The sequence below is a fragment of the Haliotis cracherodii genome, unplaced genomic scaffold (assembly GCF_022045235.1).
Source record: "Haliotis cracherodii isolate W230 unplaced genomic scaffold, xgHalCrac1.p SCAF_11, whole genome shotgun sequence".
NCBI classification, from domain to species: Eukaryota; Metazoa; Mollusca; class Gastropoda; order Lepetellida; family Haliotidae; genus Haliotis; species Haliotis cracherodii.
The window spans coordinates 34,627,436-34,649,542 of record NW_027266266.1 but is presented as its reverse complement, the minus strand read 5'-3'; the positions used below and the strand labels follow the sequence as shown (position 1 = coordinate 34,649,542).

Sequence of the window (22,107 nt, the reverse complement as noted above, 5' to 3'; positions counted from 1 at the left end):
TGAAAGGAAGGTAAACACTTCATGTCTTGACTGCTTCACATACAGTGGAATAATCCATACATAAAATAACATGTCTTAGTAACATTTACCATACTAAGTGAGAATACAATATAAACTCTGCTTGTCAGTGACTAAACACAAATGACTACCAACAACAGGGCTTCAAGGGAACCCTACTGCCACTGTTTGAGAAGCTCTATCACACTGTACCTATAGCAATGACCGGCACCCACACGCCCAGCACGACCTGCTCTCTGATTGGCTGCAGCCTTAGATGCCCATGTGACCCGAAAAGTCGAAACACCAGTAACCTTGTCATAAAACTTGGTTTTTGTCTGAAAAGAACATTTACAAACAAACTGTTATTATTAAGGCATCTGAGGGCCTAGATTGTCCACAGCCCTGTCAAACAAAGACATCTTAGGGCCTAGATTGTCCACGGACCTGTCACACAAAGACATCTTAGGGCCTAGATTGTCCACGGCCCTGTCACACAAATACATTTTAGGGCCTAGATTGTCCACGGCCCTGTCACACAAAGACATCTAGGGTTAAGTCTGCCTGGGGTCCTGTTTCACAAAGCCTATTATCTGTACAAATGTCTGGGGTTTGGCTTAACAAAGACATCTAAGCACTACACAAAGCTATCTTGGCCCTAATGTTATGTCAGTGGTGTGACTGCACTACACCAAAGATATTAAGTTGTCATTAATACTACACCAGACAATGAGAGCTTTTAGGAAAATATGAGAAAGAATATTCGGTCAGAATGATAAACACATAAATATTCTTTTCACACAAAATACACCTTGGTTGAACAGACATGTAGGTATTCACAACATGTTCATAACCCAGCCATAATCAGACACACCTCCAAGAGTACTTACAGTAATAGAATAAAGCTTTAATACACTGAAGAACTGATGATGCATGGTCATCAAACCTCCCTACCTTTCCTGTATCCACGACATACTTGATGTTGGGGATGGTGAGCGACGTCTCGGCAACATTGGTGGCGACCACACACAGCCGACATCCTTCTGGGGGAGGCTCAAACACCTAAGAGACAGGTACTTTTATTGTAACATTGTCAAACTTTATGTAAGTAGCCCCCCATAAACAATATTTAATACTTTCTATTCCTCAGGTAATCTTTCAAGTACCCCCAAGTCAAGGATGGCCCAGTTGTCTCATCATACGTCTCTGTGCGGCGTTGCACCTATGATTGTGGGTACATTTATGTTCCTACGTCAGACCAACCATGGTGCATGAGGACACACAAGCAGCCAGATCACGGGTAAGAACCATCTCATACTAATCATCAGTATACTCTTACAACTGGAATCCCCACATGCCACTTATAGAGCCCTTCCAATGTTGTGACCTTGACCTCCTTACCTTGACCTGCTTGTCACTTGAGAGAAGGGAGTACAGCGGCAGAACGTACATGGGGTCAGAAGAGCTGCCGGCACCAGTTTCCTGGAATACAAATATATACCAACGTGAAGTTGGAACCAGGAACCAGGAACCAGGAACCACAACATCTCACTTGCCTTTGTGGCACACGCATGGAGAAGGAGGTGGACTTTTGTAACTGAAGAATGTGTCCACCACCCCACCATACTCTTCATCTGGACAGGTACAGGTCAGGATATTTATGAAAATATGACCACTTTTCCCATAACCCCAACACAGGCTTCTCTGTAAATCACTAGCATGTCCTCCCCATCATCACCGACTCATGGCCTCTTAACTTTTGGAATAATATTTATGGTAATGTAGACACAAAGTACCCTTCAAGGTGAATCGGTTTTAATGAGCTCTACACCAAGTAGGTACAGAGTAAGTACACTAAAATCACTTAACAGTTGTCATAGTCATGATAAGCAGAAGGGAGACTGATGCCAAAGCAACACTTAACCAGCTCTTATAAACATAGGAAGGTTGACTACTGTCATTTCTGGTATACATCAAAGAGACTAGATATGATGACCAGCAGGTGACTGACCTGGTCTGAAAGATCCTCTATGTCCTCCAGTCCAACGTCCACATCGGAGTCAGGCTCTCCATAGTCCACGTCTGTCTCCTCATCCCTTGGCACAACCGGGTAGCTGACACAACACACAGCACACCATACAGACCCAGACACTTTACACATTACCTTTATTCTGTCCATTCAACACATTCTGATGCACCACTAACACTACAGGGAATAGTCTGTTTTATCATCATAAACATTTCCAAATAATAATTAAGGTAGCTAGATTGAGAAACTGATATTAGCAAACCATAATGCTTTCCCCCCAACTGTTCGAATGAATCATTCACCATGATAACGTGCAGCGAGGAATGAGGGCCTTACTCCACTTTATGCAATATTCCAGAAAAATGACAGCTGGGGGAACTAAGAGTATGCTTCACACATTGTACCCATGTGGGGACCCAGAGTCTTCAGCCTGACAAGCAAGACTGCCTCACCGCCGTTTGGGGGATGATCAGCTGAACTGATCGAGATTCCAGTTTATACACACTAAATCTGTCTAGGGTTATAATGATCTCCTCTCGTTGACTAGTCATCTGCCTACTATCCATCCTCTTATTCCGGATACCAAGCTATTTGGCCACTGTAGCCCCATAAAACAAGCCTGTCTGAAGTAACTGATACATTTAGATTGTATCACAGTGGTGTTTCCCTGTCTGCAGTAACTGATACATTAAGATTGCATCCCAGTGGTGTTTCCCTGTCTGCAGTAACAGATACATTTAGATTGTATCCCAGTGGTGTTTCCCTGTCTGCAGTAACTGATACATTTAGATTGTATCACAGTGGTGTTTCCCTGTCTGCAGTAACAGAAACATTTAGATTGTATCCCAGTGGTGTTTCCCTGTCTGCAGTAACAGATACATTTAGATTGTATCACAGTGGTGTTTCCCTGTCTGCAGTAACTGATATATTTAGATTGTATCCCAGTGGTGTTTCCCTGTCTGCAGTAACTGATACATTTAGATTGCATCACAGTGGTGTTTCCCTGTCTGCAGTAACTGATACATTTAGATTGTATCACAGTGGTGTTTCCCTGTCTGCAGTAACTGATACATTTAGATTGCATTCCAGTGGTGTTTCCCTGTCTGCAGTAACTGATACATTTAGATAGATTGCATCAGAGTTGCACCCTATCGAATCGTACCTTGGCGACATCGAGTGCATGAATTTCAGATACACGTGCCGCCGTGGCAAAGGAGATGAGAAATGCTGTTTTCCAAGTCACATGCCGGAACGAAGCACTATGCAAGGGTTTATACAGAGCTTCCGTAAGTGATTGCAACACTAGGGAAAGATCCCAGGCGGGTGCACGAAGGCGGCCCTTCTTAAGATCGTGCTGTTTGAAACCCTTGATAATACCCCGTATCACCGGCTTTTTGGAGAGACTGGTACCCACGGACGAGACATAGTTGGCAATGGAACCCCCGGAGAGTTTCCGGGTCTCTCGCAAGTGAGACATGAAACGAGCAATATCCTGCACAGATACCTTATCTGGCGAATGAATGTGATGTTTACAACACCACTTCGTGAAAATAACCCAACGTGCATTATACACCTTCTGGGTAGAATCACGATGCATACTAACGCATGCCCGAGACGCCCGGCGAGAAAAACCTTTACTCCTCAGACGCTCGGTGACAACATCCACGCGTGCAGATTGAACTGCCTTGCATTTGGATGAAGCTGATGGGTGTGAGGGTGGATCAAGAGATCCGGTCTCACAGGCAGTGGAAGTGGCGACTGCGTGACCTGGGTCAGCAAGTCGGGGTACCACAATCTGTTCGGCCACATGGGCGCGATCAGTAACATTTGACAGCGAACTCGGAGCCGGCTTAGAATGTGTGGTATCAACGCTGTCGGCGGGTAAGCATAAGCGTCCAAGTCCGTCCAGTGTAACGCGAGAGCATCGTGATCGATGGCCCTCGGGTCCGGGACTGGTGATACAAACAACGGGAGTTGATTGTTGAACCGCGTTGCGAACAGGTCGACCATCGGACTGGGTTCCCCCCAGTTTGTTCACATAGGACACTACCGTCGTGTTGTCGGTCACCAGCATGAGCCGGGCGTCGACGAGACTATGCTTCCAGTGATTGACTGCGTTGATCACTGCCTTGAACTCGAGACAACTGATGTGAAGACCTAGTTCGTCTACGCAACACAGCCCCGAGCTCACCTCCCCCTCTAGATGGGCGCCCCAGCCCACTAGAGAGGCGTCTGTATACAGGTTCAACGTGGCCCGGTAGGGACGCATAGAGACTGCTGATGAGACATTGTAAGGGACCGTCCACCACTCCAGACGCGGTCGGAGCCGATCCGGGAGGGCTACGGTCGCACTGTTCACCTCCGTTGCTAACAACTGGATTAAAAACCGTTGCAGCGGGCGGAGTTGGAGACGACCCAGTTCGGTGCAGTCCTGGGCTGATACAAATAGCCTAAACAGCTGTTCCCAAAAGTGAACCATCTGTTGCACCGCTAAGACTTTGGCAATCATCGCCTGAATCTTGTGCCACCGGTCTGGGGGGACAAAGAGATTCGCTTTGAGATCGAGCCGATAGCCGTAACGAATCGTGTTCACTACCCACGGGTCGTCGAACACTTGTTCCCAATTCTCCCAGTAAGTCTGGAGTCTGGCTCCCACTAGGGAAGGAGAGGGGGGCCTGACAGGCTGCGGCAGGCGCAACTGTCCAGGGCCAAGTGACTCGGGTTCGCCTACGGGCCAACCGAAGTTGGCGCTGTCAGCATACGAACCCCTCCAATGAGAGTCACCTGGAGGGGCCCTTGCCATCCTTAGACGACTTGGGCTTCCCCCAGTTCCCCTTCTTCCCACGAAAGGGCTGCTGAGAACCCTAACCGGAGCCCTCAGACCGGGGCTTCTTCCTGGAGGAAGAAGAACCCGACCCCTTAGGCCTGCCGAACGCAGCATCCTGGGGCGCGCTCCGCTTCGGAGCGGCACCCAGGCGCCTAAGCAAGGACCCCACAAGATCCAGTGTGTGCCAAGAGGTCTGAGCAGACCAAGGCTGCAAAGGAGCACCTCCTGAATGGCAGCGTCCAACCCTGAAGCAACCAGATACGACTGGCGCTGAAGAAAATGGCACGTGCCGGGAAAGACCCTTTTCTCCACGACGGTGGAGGTAACGGGAGGCCCTGATCGGAGGCAGCCGCGAAGGCCTTCTCCAAAGAAGGCTTAATCCCGCGCAGCAAGGTTGATGCCGGGAAAGCCTTGTCGGACGTCTCGTCGTACACCTCGGACGAACCCACGGATTCCCCGCGGTATAGGCAGGGGCTTGGGCATGTCCTCGAAGAGGTCATAAACCATGGCCACGCGGTCCTTAACCAATAGCGGAAGCAACGGTTCGGGGGAAGGACCGGTAACCACGGCAGCCGCCGCCGTAACGGTGGACCCCGCGGCCACCGAAGAGGCCAGGGGCGATAAGGCCGCCAACTTGGAGTCCACAAGTTTAGACAACAATGCGGTGACGGAATCCCCGGACAGCCCGAGGGCCGCCAAGGGATCCGCCGCAGCCGAGCAGGTGGTACCCGCACGGGGACCCTGACCGGACGAACCGGCCACCACAAGGGTGGAGACGGACTGGACGTACAGTCGGTAACACTCAAACTCTGCAGGATGCAGACCTTCGCACAGGGTGCACCGGGTGTCCCCGCAAGGAACCCTGCACCGCGGGCAACGATCATGGGGATCCCGGGACGACAAGAACTTGCAGCACACTCCGCAACACCGAGGAGCAGGGGTAGAGGGGGTTGCAACCGGGGACATTTCCATGTCAGACATGTTTGTTTAATTCTATGAACAAAGAGCAAAACATGGTTACAACGCACGCACCACAATGATTCACAAACGAGCATTTTCACAAGAAAATAAATGAACAATGTGAACCCCGCAAGTATAGAGAAAAAAGGGCAGGAAAAATTCTCCGTTTGGTGGGAAAATTATATCCAAGCGTAGCTACCGCAATACCCCAAAAAAGCACAGTTTATTAGAGAATCAACTATAATAAATATCACCGAATATTTGAGGAACGCTTCAGCAGAGGATTACACGTCTTGCTACGCAAGCGAAGGAGACAAGAGTGAAGGGTGTCACATGGCAGCTAGGTGGCTACGCACGTGCTGCATGAGGTAATTGACATCTCTGTGGTAGATTTCGCTATAGCAGCAGTTGTGGGAGACAACAGCCTCGGTATAACAGTGGTAACGTATTACTTAATGTAATTAGATTGTATCACAGTGGTGTTTCTCTGTCTGAAGTAACTGATACATTTAGATTGTATCCCAGTGGTGTTTCCCTGTCTGCAGTAACAGATACATTTAGATTGTATCCCAGTGATGTTTCCCTGTCTGCAGTAACTGATACATTTAGATTGTATCACAGTGGTGTTTCCCTGTCTGCAGTAACTGATACATTTAGATTGTATCCCAGTGGTGTTTCCCTGTCTGCAGTAACAGATACATTTAGATTGTATCACAGTGGTGTTTCCCTGTCTGCAGTAACAGATACATTTAGATTGTATCACAGTGGTGTTTCCCTGTCTGCAGTAACTGATACATTTAGATTGTATCCCAGTGGTGTTTCCCTGTCTGCAGTAACTGATACATTTAGATTGTATCACAGTGGTGTTTCCCTGTCTGAAGTAACAGATACATTTAGATTGTATCCCAGTGGTGTTTCCCTGTCTGCAGTAACTGATACATTTAGATTGTATCCCAGTGGTGTTTCCCTGTCTGAAGTAACAGATACATTTAGATTGTATCCCAGTGGTGTTTCCCTGTCTGAAGTAACTGATACATTTAGATTGTATCACAGTGGTGTTTCCCTGTCTGAAGTAACTGATACATTTAGATTGTATCCCAGTGGTGTTTCCCTGTCTGCAGTAACTGATACATTTAGATTGTATCACAGTGGTGTTTCCCTGTCTGAAGTAACAGATACATTTAGATTGTATCCCAGTGGTGTTTCCCTGTCTGCAGTAACTGATACATTTAGATTGTATCCCAGTGGTGTTTCCCTGTCTGAAGTAACTGATACATTTAGATTGTATCACAGTGGTGTTTCCCTGTCTGAAGTAACTGATACATTTAGATTGTATCACAGTGGTGTTTCCCTGTCTGAAGTAACTGATACATTTAGATTGTATCACAGAGGTGTTTCCCTGTCTGCAGTAACTGATACATTTAGATTGTATCACAGTGGTGTTTCCCTGTCTGCAGTAACTGATACATTTAGATTGTATCACAGTGGTGTTTCCCTGTCTGAAGTAACTGATACATTTAGATTGTATCACAGTGGTGTTTCCCTGTCTGCAGTAACAGATACATTTAGATTGTATAACAGTGGTGTATGTTTAGATTGTATCCTGGTGGTGTTTCTCTGTCTGCAATCCCTGGTATGTTTAGATTGTATCCTGGTGGTGTTTCCCTGTCTGCAATCCCTGTTATGTTTAGATTGTATCCTGGTGGTGTTTCTCTGTCTGCAATCCCCAGTATGTTTAGATTGTATCCTGGTGGTGTTTCTCTGTCTGCAATCCCCAGTATGTTTAGATTGTATCCTGGTGGTGTTTCCCTGTCTGCAATCCCTGGTATGTTTAGATTGTATCCTGGTGGTGTTTCTCGGTCTGCAATCCCCGGTATGTTTAGATTGTATCCTGGTTGTGTTTCTCTGTCTGTAATAACTGATACTTTAAGGATGTGAGTTGCTTACTTGTCCAGATTAACTTTGGGCAGGTTGACTCTTTCTTTCTTTTTCTTATGTTCTTTCTTCTGCTTTCGAAGATCTGCTTTGGTTGTCTTTTTCTCAACAGCTGCAAGAGAAGCAACATAACAGCTTGATAATGTTACACAATTTGTTTTATGAAAGCATACATAGGGTTTTACCTTGACTTACCAAAGTGGGGGTCTAGGGGACCTCCAATAATTAATTTGAAGGGTCCTTGCAGGCAATAAGACTGTAATCTAATGGTGTAGTGTAGTGTACGTTTATATGACTATTTTAGAGCCTGGAATGAATCAATGATCAAGTGGACAGTGGTTATGATCGATGGATAAGATGACAGACACCCGTAACTACTCTTGATGTACTATAGGTACAATGAACATTATTGTGGGTCCCTTGGGACGCAGTGTAATTCTTTTTCTCCATCCAATCTCAACATTTGTGCATGGCATATCCTAAATGTTTATTGAATAGTGTCAGCGATGCAAACAACCAATAGGCTTCCACAATCCTAGGCCCGTTTGCTCAGTAGGCTGTTGTTTCTACAATGTTTAGAAAGTGGGTCCACCAAGTGTGTGTGTTTCTGTCAGCAAAATCATTTGTCACTATATTAAGATCAAAAGTGGGACAGATCACTCTGGCATTGTATAGTCACTCGCAATTTATAAAGTTAATAAAATAAATTCACACCTAAAATCCTTGATTATCTTAAGAATGAGATTATATGATAAAGAAATTATTACCCCATGTATTTCCAAATCATAATATACTTTATTAGGAATAGAATATATGTATTATGCTTACCAATGGCTCACATAATACAATTATTATTTCAAATGTATGATATTCTTGACACCAAAGCATAATCTGTTTATAATCTCAAAATATTTCCCAGACTACAGCTTACAGCTGATAACAAAACATTATGCGAACTGCACAAGATAGCTCACCTGATATGTAGTCAATAAAGACAGCCACGTAAATTTGCTCTCAGCATTGATACTCAAATACTTTCTGTATAAATACTGAGGACAAAACTATTAACATGTATGAAACACTAACTATCTATCCAATAGTTTCTTAATCTGCAAGAGAGAGTGGGTAAGCACTTTCAACAGTATTTTAGCTATATCACAGCATGTCATCTAAATTTGGAATGAAAGCCTGAAGTGATGCAGGTCTACGTTTACCACTTTGGTAAAATGTCAATATTTAAAAAATCAAAAGGAAGATATATAGAGACCTGCTACTAACTACACATGTACTAAATGTCATTACATTTAGTTGTAAAATGACTGAGAAAAGGTCATGAAGAGGTTTTTCAATATGGATGTCATGCTGGCCATACTGCATTTCATGATGTCTTGGGAATCACTGGAGAACTCTGGAAGTGTCTCTCAGAGGGGTCTGGAAGTGTCTCTAAGAGGGGTTCTGAAGTCTCTCTTAGAGGGGCCTGAAAGTGTCTCTTAGAGGGGTCTGGAAGTCTCTCTTGACTTGGTTGATGCATATAATCGTATCCCAATTGCATGGATTGATGCTCATATCAGTCACTGGACTGTCTGGTCCAGACTTCATTATTTACAGACCGCCATCATACAGCTGAGTGCAGTGTTAAGCATCACATAGAACATGGGTACAGTGTGTGAAGCCCATTTCTGGTGTCCACCAGCCAGGATATTGCTGGAGAGCAGTTTAAAACAATACTCATTCGCAAAGGCAAAGGTATTTTGAAAAAATACTTGCATTGTATGGTCATCGTAGTTATAACACGTTATGTTGTACACTGCTCTGTTGTAAAGTTGAACTTAAGTCGTGCTCCCATCATGACTGGCATCCTCATAAACACGTTCCTTGTCATGTCACTAACCCCAGCACTTATATGTACACACTGAGAGGCCTTCCTCAAAATTCTGTCTACAGGATCTAAGCAACTACATCAGTTTGATGGCATTCAAAATTCTCACCTTCTCCCGCCTTATAAGGAAAAATGTTGCGGAGCTTTTTGCACAATGTATGCACTTCTTGTTGGCCGGTCACAAACACCAGAATACCTCCACTTGGCAGCTGCCGGTGAATCTTGCATACCTGGCAACAAACAACGTTCAGTCACAAGATCCCAACAAGGTAAATCATGACCACAAGCCTGTGCCAGTCATCACCGACAACCAAGGAGGTCAATGTTAGACTGAAATGCCTGTCATCACCGACAACCAAGGAGGTTAATCTTAGACTGAGATGCCTGTCATCACAGACAACCAGGGAGGTTAATGTTAGACTGAGATGCCTGTCATCACAGACAACCAAGGAGGTTAATGTTAGACTGAGATGCCTGTCATCACAGACAACCAAGGAGGTCAATGTTAGACTTAGATGCCTGTCATCACAGATAACCAAGGAGGTCAATGTTAGACTGAGATGCCTGTCATCACAGACAACCAAGGAGGTTAATGTTAGACTTAGATGCCTGTCATCACAGACAACCAAGGAGGTTAATGTTAGACTTAGATGCCTGTCATCACAGACAACCAAGGAGGTTAATGTTAGACTTAGATGCCTGTCATCACAGACAACCAAGGAGGTCAATGTTAGACTGAGATGCCTGTCATCACAGACAACCAAGGAGGTCAATGTTAGACTTAGATGCCTGTCATCACAGACAACCAAGGAGGTTAATGTTAGACTGAGATGCCTGTCATCACAGACAACCAAGGAGGTCAATGTTAGACTTAGATGCTTGTCATTACAGACAACCAAGGAGGTCAATGTTAGACTTAGATGCCTGTCATTACAGATACCTAAGGAGGTCAATGTTAGACTGAGATGCCTGTCATCACAGACAACCAAGGAGGTCAATGTTAGACTGAGATGCCTGTCATCACAGACAACCAAGGAGGTCAATGTTAGACTGAGATGCCTGTCATTACAGACAACCAAGGAGGTCAATGTTAGACTGAGATGCCTGTCATTACAGATACCTAAGGAGGTTAATGTTAGACTAAGATGCCTGTCATTACAGACAACCAAGGAGGTTAATGTTAGACTAAGATGCCTGTCATCACAGACAACCAAGGAGGTTAATGTTAGACTAAGATGTCTGTCATTACAGACAACCAAGGAGGTTAATGTTAGACTTAGATGCCTGTCATCACAGACAACCAAGGAGGTTAATGTTAGACTAAGATGCCTGTCATCACAGACAACCAAGGAGGTTAATGTTAGACTGAGATGCCTGTCATTACAGATACCTAAGGAGGTCAATGTTAGACTGAGATGCCTGTCATTACAGACAACCAAGGAGGTTAATGTTAGACTGAGATACCTGTCATTACAGATACCTAAGGAGGTCAATGTTAGACTTAGATGCCTGTCATTACAGATACCTATGGAGGTCAATGTTAGACTGAGATGCCTGTCATCACAGACAACCAAGGAGGTTAATGTTAGACTGAGATGCCTGTCATTACAGATACCTAAGGAGGTCAATGTTAGACTGAGATGCCAGTCATCACAGACGACCAAGGAGGTTAATGTTAGACTGAGATGCCTGTCATTACAGATACCTAAGGAGGTCAATGTTAGACTTAGATGCCTGTCATCACAGACAACCAAGGAGGTTAATGTTAGACTTAGATGCCTGTCATTACAGACGACCAAGGAGGTCAATGTTAGACTGAGATGCCTGTCATCACAGACAACCAAGGAGGTTAATGTTAGACTTAGATGCCTGTCATCACAGACAACCAAGGAGGTTAATGTTAGACTGAGATGCCTGTCATTACAGATACCTAAGGAGGTCAATGTTAGACTGAGATGCCTGTCATTACAGACGACCAAAGAGGTCAATGTTAGACTTAAGATGCCTGTCATCACAGACAACCAAGGAGGTCAATGTTAGACTTAGATGCCTGTCATTAAAGACGACCAAGGAGGTCAATGTTAGACTTAGATGCCTGTCATTACAGACAACCAAGGAGGTCAATGTTAGACTAAGATGCCTGTCATCACAGACGACCAAGGAGGTCAATGTTAGACTAAGATGCTTGTCATCACAGACGACCAAGGAGGTCAATGTTAGACTAAGATACTTGCCATTACAGACGACCAAGGAGGTCAATGTTAGACTTAGATGCCTGTCATTACAGACGACCAAAGAGGTCAATGTTAGACTTAGATGCCTGTCATTACAGACAACCAAGGAGGTCAATGTTAGACTTAGATGTCTGTCATTACAGACGACCAACAACGCCTTGAACAATGCTGACCAATGCTTTAAAGAAACTAATTTAATTGTAGTCAAACCTAATTAGCACTTGACTGCCTCAGAAAAACAACACTCAAATTGAAGAAGAATAATTTAAGGTATCATCATACTCACATGAATTTATCAGTCAATAAGTTTTCTTCTCAAGATTTTCTCATGTTAACAGTCATTAAACCACTATTTCCACAACATGTCCTACACTCCAGATTGTTATTATTTCTTGATTACTGCTTTGCCCTGGGGTCACCTACCTTCCTGTATGCATCCGCCAGGTAGTCATCTAGTGGTGTCCGTTTGTTGAAGTGTATTGTCACAGGAAACTGTCTCGACTCAACCTGGGCAAAATAACAAAAGGATATGTGTGATTCCCTCACTTGTGTGCCATCCCCTTAGACATGACCATCAAACATAGATCCATCCTACAATTCTAGGAAGGTGCATTGAGATGAAAACAGGAAACATTTCACTTGTAATTTCACATTCATTTTGGTTCAGTCAACATTTAAGATAACTGCAGCCAATCAACAACTGGTAGGAGCACTGTAAACTGTTGAAAAAATGGCTAGGAAGCATAAGGGTCCTGTTTGGCCCACTGAAAATGTAAACAAATTACAGAAAACTTTGAAATATTGGTATACAAATTGTTGGACATATTAAAATATGTCTGACATGGCTGATAACTAGATTTCTCAAAATATGTTTGTGCTGTCTTCATCTACATTTCCAAACAAAATTAGATTCTGCCAAAAACTTGCACATTTTTAATTTTTGCACTAACTCTTCTTGAAACCTATAAAACCATACTTTATGATACATTTAGCCTTACCTAAGTCCGAAATATGTGAGCATTGAAATAAGCAAATTCTAATTATTCTGATTGGTATGAACACATATTATCACTTTCCAAACAATTTCTAAATGTTTTTGCATATGTTTTAAATGATGTAGATCCTGTGAGTCAAAACTGGACAACAGCCCTGTTAACATTAGCTTCAAACTCTTGTTAACTAAATATGTTCATCAGATAAGTGAAACATTCTTAAGCTGTAGTTTTCTACCTTGATGACTGGTGGGGTGACCTTGAACAGTCGTTTGTTTTCTGTGAAGTCCTCAACACGCAGAGTCGCGGACATGATGATCAGCTTTAGCGGCTTCCCTCTCTGAAATCAGGAGACAATCACACATCTGTCATCCACAGAACATGCAGCAGATCCTACATCCTACATCACCAACCTCCAGCCATAGCAAGTCTGTGTGACACATATCTACATCACCAACCTCCAGCCATAGCAAGTCTGTGTGACACATATCTACATCACCAACCTCCAGCCATAGCATGTCTGTGTGACACATATCTACATCACCAACCTCCAGCCATAGCAAGTCTGTGTGACACATATCTACATCACCAACCTCCAGCCATAGCATGTCTGTGTGACACATATCTACATCACCAACCTCCAGCCATAGCAAGTCTGTGTGACACATATCTACATCACCAACCTCCAGCCATAGCATGTCTGTGTGACACATATCTACATCACCAACCTCCAGCCATAGCAAGTCTGTGTGACACATATCTACATCACCAACCTCCAGCCATAGCAAGTCTGTGTGATACATATCTACATCACCAACCTCCAGCCATAGCAAGTCTGTGTGACACATATCTACATCACCAACCTCCAGCCATAGCATGTCTGTGTGACACATATCTACATCACCAACCTCCAGCCATAGCAAGTCTGTGTGACACATATCTACATCACCAACCTCCAGCCATAGCATGTCTGTGTGACACATATCTACATCACCAACCTCCAGCCATAGCATGTCTGTGTGACACATATCTACAACAGCACCACAGCTCACCATCAGTCAATGATAACATTTTTAAGGGGTGAGGATTTCAACAATTATTGTTAGAGTGAGTTTACATTAACATTGCTTTTAACAGTACTTAAATTTTATCACAGTGTTAAATGTTTAATATGTCAAAAAGATTTCATAATCAAGATAACATGCCTGAAAGATTATGTCAGCTGGCCTACATGTGTTTACTAAATAGATTAACATCTAGTTTCTGAAATGAACATATTTTACAGAAAAAACAGTTGTTAAATTTTTGTTATAAAATATAATAAAAAGAAGCCCAGAGACTTTCTTCATTTTCAGATACTGCAATAATCTAGACTTGCCAAACATTATAGACTTGCATGGGCTGTATGGGATATACTTGTTTCAGGGTCTGTATGACAGACTAAGTTACATACTCCCAGCTGGCTAATGAGGCAGCATACAGAGTGGGTGTGGAGGGTGGGGTCCTGCAATATGTACAACACCACAGTGGGAGGGGTGTGAGAGCAATACACTGACATCTCCCTAGGCAGTTGAGGAGGGAGGGTGGGAGGGAGGAGGGATTCAAGGGTTGTTGAGGAGGATGTGAAACCTGCACTACACAAGATTAGTGAGAAAAAGATGAAAGAAACATCTTCTGCTCCTGAGTATAATGACTTGATGGTAGCTGATAGACTGTGTACAATACTGATAGACTGATAACCCAGAATAACTTGGATTGCAGATATGTCTGTTTAATAACCAAGCAATACACATTCAAAGTGGGACAGTTATTCATATTCACAGAGGAATTACAACATGTTGACACTGAATGGAACAAGCACAGACCCTTCAGCTGAGGTCTGATCAGTCGACTGTAAGATAGGGAGAAATAGTTTTCTAATTAGTAATTTGTAGATTGAATGAGTTGCACTGTGATTTAGGTGATATACAGCCAATTACCTTCTCTCTGAGGGGTACTATCCTTGACAGTAAGCCAATCAGTATGTCTGTGAATACACTCCTCTCGTGGGCCTCGTCTACAATGATCACGCTGTACTTGCTCAGCAAGAAGTCCTGTCAAGAAAAATGAAAATCAGAGTGTGGACCTCTTTACTTATCCAGTGCATTACCCTTATATCTTCAGGGTATCATGATAAACATCTTCGACACACTAGCAACCATATCTTGGTTCTGAATCTGAATAACACAATGCAAAAATTGGTGCATTTCTCTTTCTTCTTTTGGTCCTAAGCGGAAACGTGTCTCAAAAAATGATTTCCAGCTTCTTAAGTTAATTCCCCCATACATATCAATGGGTTAAGGCGAGAAGAGGAACGATCAACAACATCCACAAAAGGATCATCAATCCGCTACCCGGCACACATACCCAAGGTAGAGGTGCATTGGATATAAGGGACTGGGACACCGAGTTCAGCCGACCTAATGGCGACTTCATAGCTGGAAACCGAAGTCTCTACAGATGAGTGATTACATCTTCCAACCGGAGACTCAGTGAGGGTCTTGTGAGGGTTGGATGTGACCTGAGCAGGTAGGCCAGCAAAGAAGTAAGCTCGGCGGATGACTGAACGTATCCAAAATGAGATCGTAGTACGAGATCGTAGTGGCTGCCATGGAGACCAGGATTAATAGTCTCTTCTGTAATTGTTGAAGCTGTTTCATCGATTCCAGATAGATCCGAAGTGCACGTACCCTACACAAAGATACGTCTTTGTAATCTTCAGGGTTTAGGATGGACATCACATGTGGGACAAACCTGCAAAGTTTCATGAAAAAATATTGAACGGTTTATGAGTTATGCTCTGGAAACAAACCCTACTCTAACAGAACCTAAGTCCATCTTGCTGCCATGGAAACATAAAAAATAAATATTTCTAGAAATTCTAAATAGCAAAAGGCACCAGTTCAGCAAGTACTTGACAGACCTGCAAAGTTTCATGAAAAAATATTGACCGTTTTTTGAGTTATGCTCAGGAAACGAAACGTGACGGGCGAACAGACGGAGCCCGTTTCTATACTTTGTTGGGCAGGGGGATAATAACCCTTCATAGCCAGAGGTTCATAATCGGCCGAATCTAGATGACGAAGTATGATGTTAAGATCCCAGGTTGGTGGTCGGAACCGTGATGACTGGTCCACCAAATTGTAAGGCCTAATCAGTGATCGAAGTCCATCATCTGTAGAGATCTTTGCACCCGTTATAGTTGAGTTGATCGTGGCCAGGTATGTAGCCAGGGTAGAACCTTTAAGCTTACGAGATGATCAGAGATGATTAAGGTATTCAGCAATTTGTTGTGGAGAGGCCGTAGCAGAAGCGGATGTGTCATGCAATTGACAGTACGCCTCAAATGCCTTCCATTTATGGTCGTAAAGTGCTTTTGTTGATGATCTGTGATGGTCTTGGCCACTCGTGTACAGTAATCCTTGGCTACAAATGACTTCTGTAAATGCACCAGATGCATAGACTGAGGGTTGCTGGAGATGGATGAAGCAACTGAGAGTGAGGATGAAGAAGACAATCAACTCTAAGAGGTAGATAGTAAAATCTTCTGTCTGTGAGGTGGATAAGCATTGTGAACCAATTTCGTGTTGGCCAGTAGGGCGTTACCAAAAGCAGTGTGCGGTGACTGGTTGACTCTATCTTCTGTAGAACCCAAGGTAGAATGCCGGTTTGGGAAAGGTGTAAGCTAACCCATCGTTGTCCCAGGCTAGAGGATCTGTCATTGGTGAAAGTCCTGTCATTGGTGAAAATCACAGGACCGGGGATGATCCCAAGGTTGAAAGTCCGGATGACTAGAGGAAGAGGAACAAGTCAAATAAGATGAATGTCCAGGATATTCATTGTAGCATTCATCCTCCAAATCTAAGCGTGAAGAATCAGAATAGTCTCTACGTTAAACATGATGAGAAGATGAATGATTCTCTGATCGTCTGTCATGGGATGAGTAGTTCCGAAGATGAACGTCAATCTGTAGCGGTTTGTCGAACCTTCAAGTCTCGCCGAAACACCTTGGGGGTTCGGGTGTAAGCTGATTCCACACAGGGGTCCGATCTGATGATGATCATCGAACCTCCGAGGTCTGACAAACCTTCGAAGGATGGTGATCCGGCAAGGGGTCTGGATGCTTCTAGGTGTGCTGAGAGTTTGAGGTTCGGCAGTACCAAGTTTGGCAACTCTCCAACTGAAGATCCTGATCTGGAGAGCGCTGATCCTTTAATGGTCGTACTGGGTAGAGTGAAGTGACTGTAGATGTGAGCATCTACATGTTGGTTCAAGGCAGTAGGTGAGGTCTCGTTGAATTAACTTTAGAAGCTGGAAACCTTTATTTCAGACATGTTTCCACTTAGGATCGAAAGAAGAAAGAGAAATGCATAGTGTGAGATAGGATAAGTTTAAAAATATGGCCATTCAATTAAATTATCCAGTTAAACATGAATTCACCTTGTATGTATTGTGATTTTTTTTCACCATTTGTTTACCAAGGAAGTTATCTCCCATTTGTTCATCTGAAGCTATACAAAGTAAATTTACTTTCTAGAATTTAGAAAGCAATCCAACATCCAATACAGGTATCAGTTTCTCTATGTACCTTCTGAACTTCTTTTAAGAGAACACCATCAGTCTGGAACTTTATAGCGGTGTCGTCAGTAACATTGCCCTCATACCGAATCTGGTAAGACACTTCTCTGTGGATAGAAACATTATGACAATGAGGGGCTAAACATTAAAATATGCCAGTCTTTCCTTGTACCAATGTGTGATCTTAGTAGTTTATAATAGCACTGATAAGTGAAATTTAGAACAATTCATGTGATGCCTATATAATACTCTGTTATTAAGCCCCACTGCTTTTGAAAATGTGGGCCTTTTTCAGATTTATGGCCCAAAGGCCCTTCCCAGAATTATCCCTGATCATTGATGACAGGCTTACCTTGAGGTGAGATTCATTTCCATGGCAACACGCTTGGACATACTTATTGCGGCAACTCTCCTTGGCTCAGTGACACCAATGATACCATCACCACTGGAAAGAAATAGGAAGATGTGAATCACTATGGCCAATATCGGTCAGATTGAGTGGACGTAGAATAAGGGAGATAACTCTGTCATCAAGCTTTTCACAGGTGATGAAACAATCATGGTTAAAAAGTCAAGTGAGGAAAGTGGTTTGAAAGTGTCAGAATCCTACTTATATATAGGACTACCCCAACACACTGAGCGTAGCCTGCCTTGTACAGAAACTGTGGCACCTGGCTACCGTAAATCAGGAAGTTAATGTAAGCATGAAATTAATGCGAAAAATGAAAGCATTACCCAAGTGATGCATTTCTATCTGGTCATTTTGGAGTATATTGTCATGTCAAGTTTGTTTACTTAAGTTGGTCAAGCAGTGAGAGAGTGTGAGAGTGGCCTCAACCACGTTGTGAAAATGTCCTATAACAACAGAGGGGGTGAATACATAACGCTGCTCATCTATTTTCAAAGATTTGCACTAACTCTCGAAACAACACTTGGAGCCCCTGCAATCTTTATCTGTGACACATTTGAACAGGCATTATTTGACATTTCCTGTTTTTGATTTCATGGAAGTTAGATCACATTTCAGGCAGTTGAAGTTAAGTTTGTGAAGAGAGCAAATGATATTATTCATTTGAATTGCTATCACACCATACTGTATCAAGGAATTTCATGGAAGATTACCTCTTATAGGTAATTTCATGACAGTCATTTAGGTCTGTGATCTACTCACTGAGCGTATCCTGCCTCGTACAGGAACTGCGGCACCTGGGTGGTCTTACCAGAACCCGTCTCCCCACAGATGATGACCACAGGATGTTCATTGATGGCCTCCATCACGACCTGCTCCTCGGACAAAATGGGGAGCTTCAGCCTTGCTTCCTGGGGAGAAGGAGGACAGCACTCATGGTCATGAACATGACTTTGTCTAAATAGTTACAGATATTTCTGAATATACCAAATTTCAAAGGATTTGTTAGTAGTTACACATGTATTAACAGGAAATGACAATCTCTTGAATGAAGACAGCATGAATTATGAATACAATGATAATGATCCGAGGTGTCTTCATTGTCAGTGATTGTCTATCTGTCCTAACACTTCATTTTCTCATGTCTTCGTTCACTTGTAATAATAATGGTAATAACTTAAATTATAATAAAAAACGCCTTAACTTACCCAACCTCAACTTCTATCTTTCTAACCAATGTTTACCCATGATCATTTTAGTAGAATACATTCATATTCAAATTTCAAATACAGTTCAAACATGGAAAGACATTTTAAACTTAAAAAACTAAACTTCATACTAAAAAAGTAAACAGGAACCAAACAACTGACCATCAAGAATGATCAAGCCTCCTTGAGTTACGTTCATCTAACTGTTCCTCCATTACCTGAACCTCTGGCTGTCTGGACAGCAGCACATGCACTGCAGGCTTCCGGTCCTCTGTCTCCCCTGGGGCATCCTTCTTACCCTCTGCACCAATACAATCTCTTGCAGCTTTCCCACCGACTTCTGCCTTCTTCTCATCCATAGATTCCACACCTTCTTTCTCCGACCCATTCCCAGAATCTTCCTCTCTGTTTGTTGTGTCTTCCTCTGTCAGCTCCTCTTCCTCATCGGTTGAAATGTCAGAAGTATTAACAGATGACTCAGATTCATTTCCTGATAACTCTTCTTCCTCTACCAGACACTTCTTCTGTTTTGTCTTCCTCCCACTTCCACTGACAGTGTTCAGCTTAACTTCTCCCTGGGGTGTCGTCTCTATGTTTACATCACTGAAGTAATAGGAAGTTGCCCAAGTAAGAAACTTGTCATTCAGTGCTGGGGTGTGCACACACTCAACAGTTATGCCAAGTAATGCTCTGATGATTGAATATGATTGCTATGATTGATCAGTTACCCTCCACAGCATTATATTATGTCAGGATAAGTACCCAGGGCACATTCACAGCAGAAGCTTTGTCTGACTGGTTCAATGACACAACACCAAGAGTGAGTGAGTGAGTATGGGTTAACGCCGCTTTTAGCAATGTTCCAGCAATATCACGGTGGGGGGAACATCATACACAACACCAAGAATAGACCACATGTGCTGTGCTTTGATTATTGAAACAAGTGGAGATACGACAAGTACTCATCGTGTTTTGTTGCACACGATTTCACATACAACTAGCAATGCCTGATAACTTAAGAACATCCCTTGTCCCTTGTCTTAACAACAAACTTCGAGCCAACATGCCAAAAGTTAAGTTAAAAATGAGCTACGATTTGTTGTAAATACCTATACATGTATGAGGCTCATTCAACCACTATTATGAATGTATATCAGTAGAGGATATAATGTGTAGATGGGATGAGATCTATACCAGTGACTGCCTCAGATAGAGCAATGAACATGGCAGATTTGATATTTTTTACAATATGGCTGACTGAAGACTGAATCTTACATGTGTTAAATAGAGTATGTGAATAAACACTTGGGCAGAATTTTTACAGGGGTTGAACTTCAGTAAACCTGTCACATTGATTGATTAATAATCACCCTTCCTTAATCCATACAACTAATCAGGTCCGTCCCTAATATTCCATGAGCTGGATTGTGATAAGCACAGGTACCATTATCATGATAATCATATTAACTTCTTGAAAATACTCAACATTATTAGAATCCAATAATAATAAATGATTGCATGAGGAGCTTATAGAAGCATACTTCTGGAACCAACTATTCACTTGGTTCACACTATAGTTTATTTGGGCTATTAACATGTTCAAACTGCTGAGACAAGATCTAACAGTGTTTAAAACTGACAAGTGATTGGACTTGTGAGAAATGAATTGGCTGTGATTTCCTGAAGCTTGTGACTTACATGCATGCTGTGATGACCTAGACATGGATCTGAATACGCCTATAGTACTCCACAGAGACTCACGTGGTGTGTGGAAAGGTGGCTACCCTTGTAAGTATCTTGACAGTTTTTTAAAACCACATAACTGAATAAAATGACTACCAACATCTACTAAAGAATTATAAACATACCCATCATGAACTGTTTAAACAGGATAAAGTTAAATGCTTTCTACACAAGAATTCAGCTTTTAAACAACTTATAAACAATCTTACTTCTTGAATTTCTGTGTGTACACTTCAGCAATGCCAGAGAAGAGTTTGGCCTCTTCAGATGAAGCCTGGGCATCTTTCAGCGACTGCAGCAGCTCCGCCCTCTATAACACACCAACATCATTACTTCCTATACATGCAGGGCTTGATTTAAGGAAATAGATATATCTTGCACTTGGTGCATGTTGACATTAAAACCTTGTTGCACCATACTTAACCAGGCTGCCCTCAAAATGGTGCCCAGGAACTATGTATCATTGTATCTATAGAGTGGTAATTAGGAAAATGAAATCCCAGATTTATTGACTTTTGTTTCTTCAGTTTGCTTGTCATGATCAATTTTCATTCATAAAAGCAGAAATTGATGCACTAAGGACCTAGTTTGACACATTTATCATGTGTTAGCCAGCTGTCTGCTTTCACAAAATGAACCAGCATGAAATACTCATATCCCCTGCCAATATGACATGTCTGGTTGCGTGCAAGTCGTTGCTATGGAAACTCGAAAAATAAATTTTTTTTAAATCTCAAACTCTCAAAAGCCACCAATTTACCACTAGACCTATATATGTGCAAAGTTTGGTGAAGAAATACTGTACGGTTTTCAAGATCTGCTCCGGAAAGGGGCACTTCTGCCATTTTCAGTGTAAGTAGTATAAGTAATTACAGTTCTGCCGCAACTCCACTGGAGCCAGATTTATACCCAATACTGCTACTACAGAGGTAATTTTTTAAGCAAAAATAATGATGCAATTCAACGATTGTCATACTCTGTAGTATACTCTTTTTCGAAATTGGAAAGAAACAATTGATGACCGTATTTGGTTGGTTTGACATCACTGATATAATATATACCCTGTGGTAATTCTCGCCATTTGATTGGATTGTAATTCTCCATTATTATATACATATGTAATCATTCGTTTCAATGTGATCAAACAATCTATTTTCAATCTCCAACCAGTTCTTTGGTTTTGGCACGGAATAATTGACGAGCTTGTTGTCTCCCCTGTACTTTGAACTTTTTTTTCTCGTCTTCGCTAATACCTCTGGTCTTACGAGAATTGGACT

General features: G+C 42.7%; 1 protein-coding gene across 1 annotated transcript in view; it reads right to left on the bottom strand.

Annotated features, from left to right (window-relative positions):
• The window catches only part of LOC139456425 (probable ATP-dependent RNA helicase DHX37), a 60,211-nt gene that overhangs the window by 18,449 nt on the left and 19,655 nt on the right, over window positions 1–22,107 (bottom strand). Inside the window, exons 3-16 of the mRNA XM_071238131.1 lie at window positions 21,040–21,140; window positions 19,306–19,690; window positions 18,642–18,790; window positions 17,823–17,915; window positions 17,481–17,577; window positions 14,833–14,946; window positions 13,092–13,193; window positions 12,285–12,368; window positions 9,737–9,857; window positions 7,761–7,860; window positions 2,009–2,111; window positions 1,399–1,479; window positions 952–1,059; window positions 211–335 (exon numbers count right to left, since the gene is read on the bottom strand). Coding sequence (XP_071094232.1) covers window positions 211–335; window positions 952–1,059; window positions 1,399–1,479; window positions 2,009–2,111; window positions 7,761–7,860; window positions 9,737–9,857; window positions 12,285–12,368; window positions 13,092–13,193; window positions 14,833–14,946; window positions 17,481–17,577; window positions 17,823–17,915; window positions 18,642–18,790; window positions 19,306–19,690; window positions 21,040–21,140 — 1,763 coding nt within the window. The remainder of the gene's footprint in view (window positions 1–210; window positions 336–951; window positions 1,060–1,398; window positions 1,480–2,008; window positions 2,112–7,760; window positions 7,861–9,736; window positions 9,858–12,284; window positions 12,369–13,091; window positions 13,194–14,832; window positions 14,947–17,480; window positions 17,578–17,822; window positions 17,916–18,641; window positions 18,791–19,305; window positions 19,691–21,039; window positions 21,141–22,107) is intronic.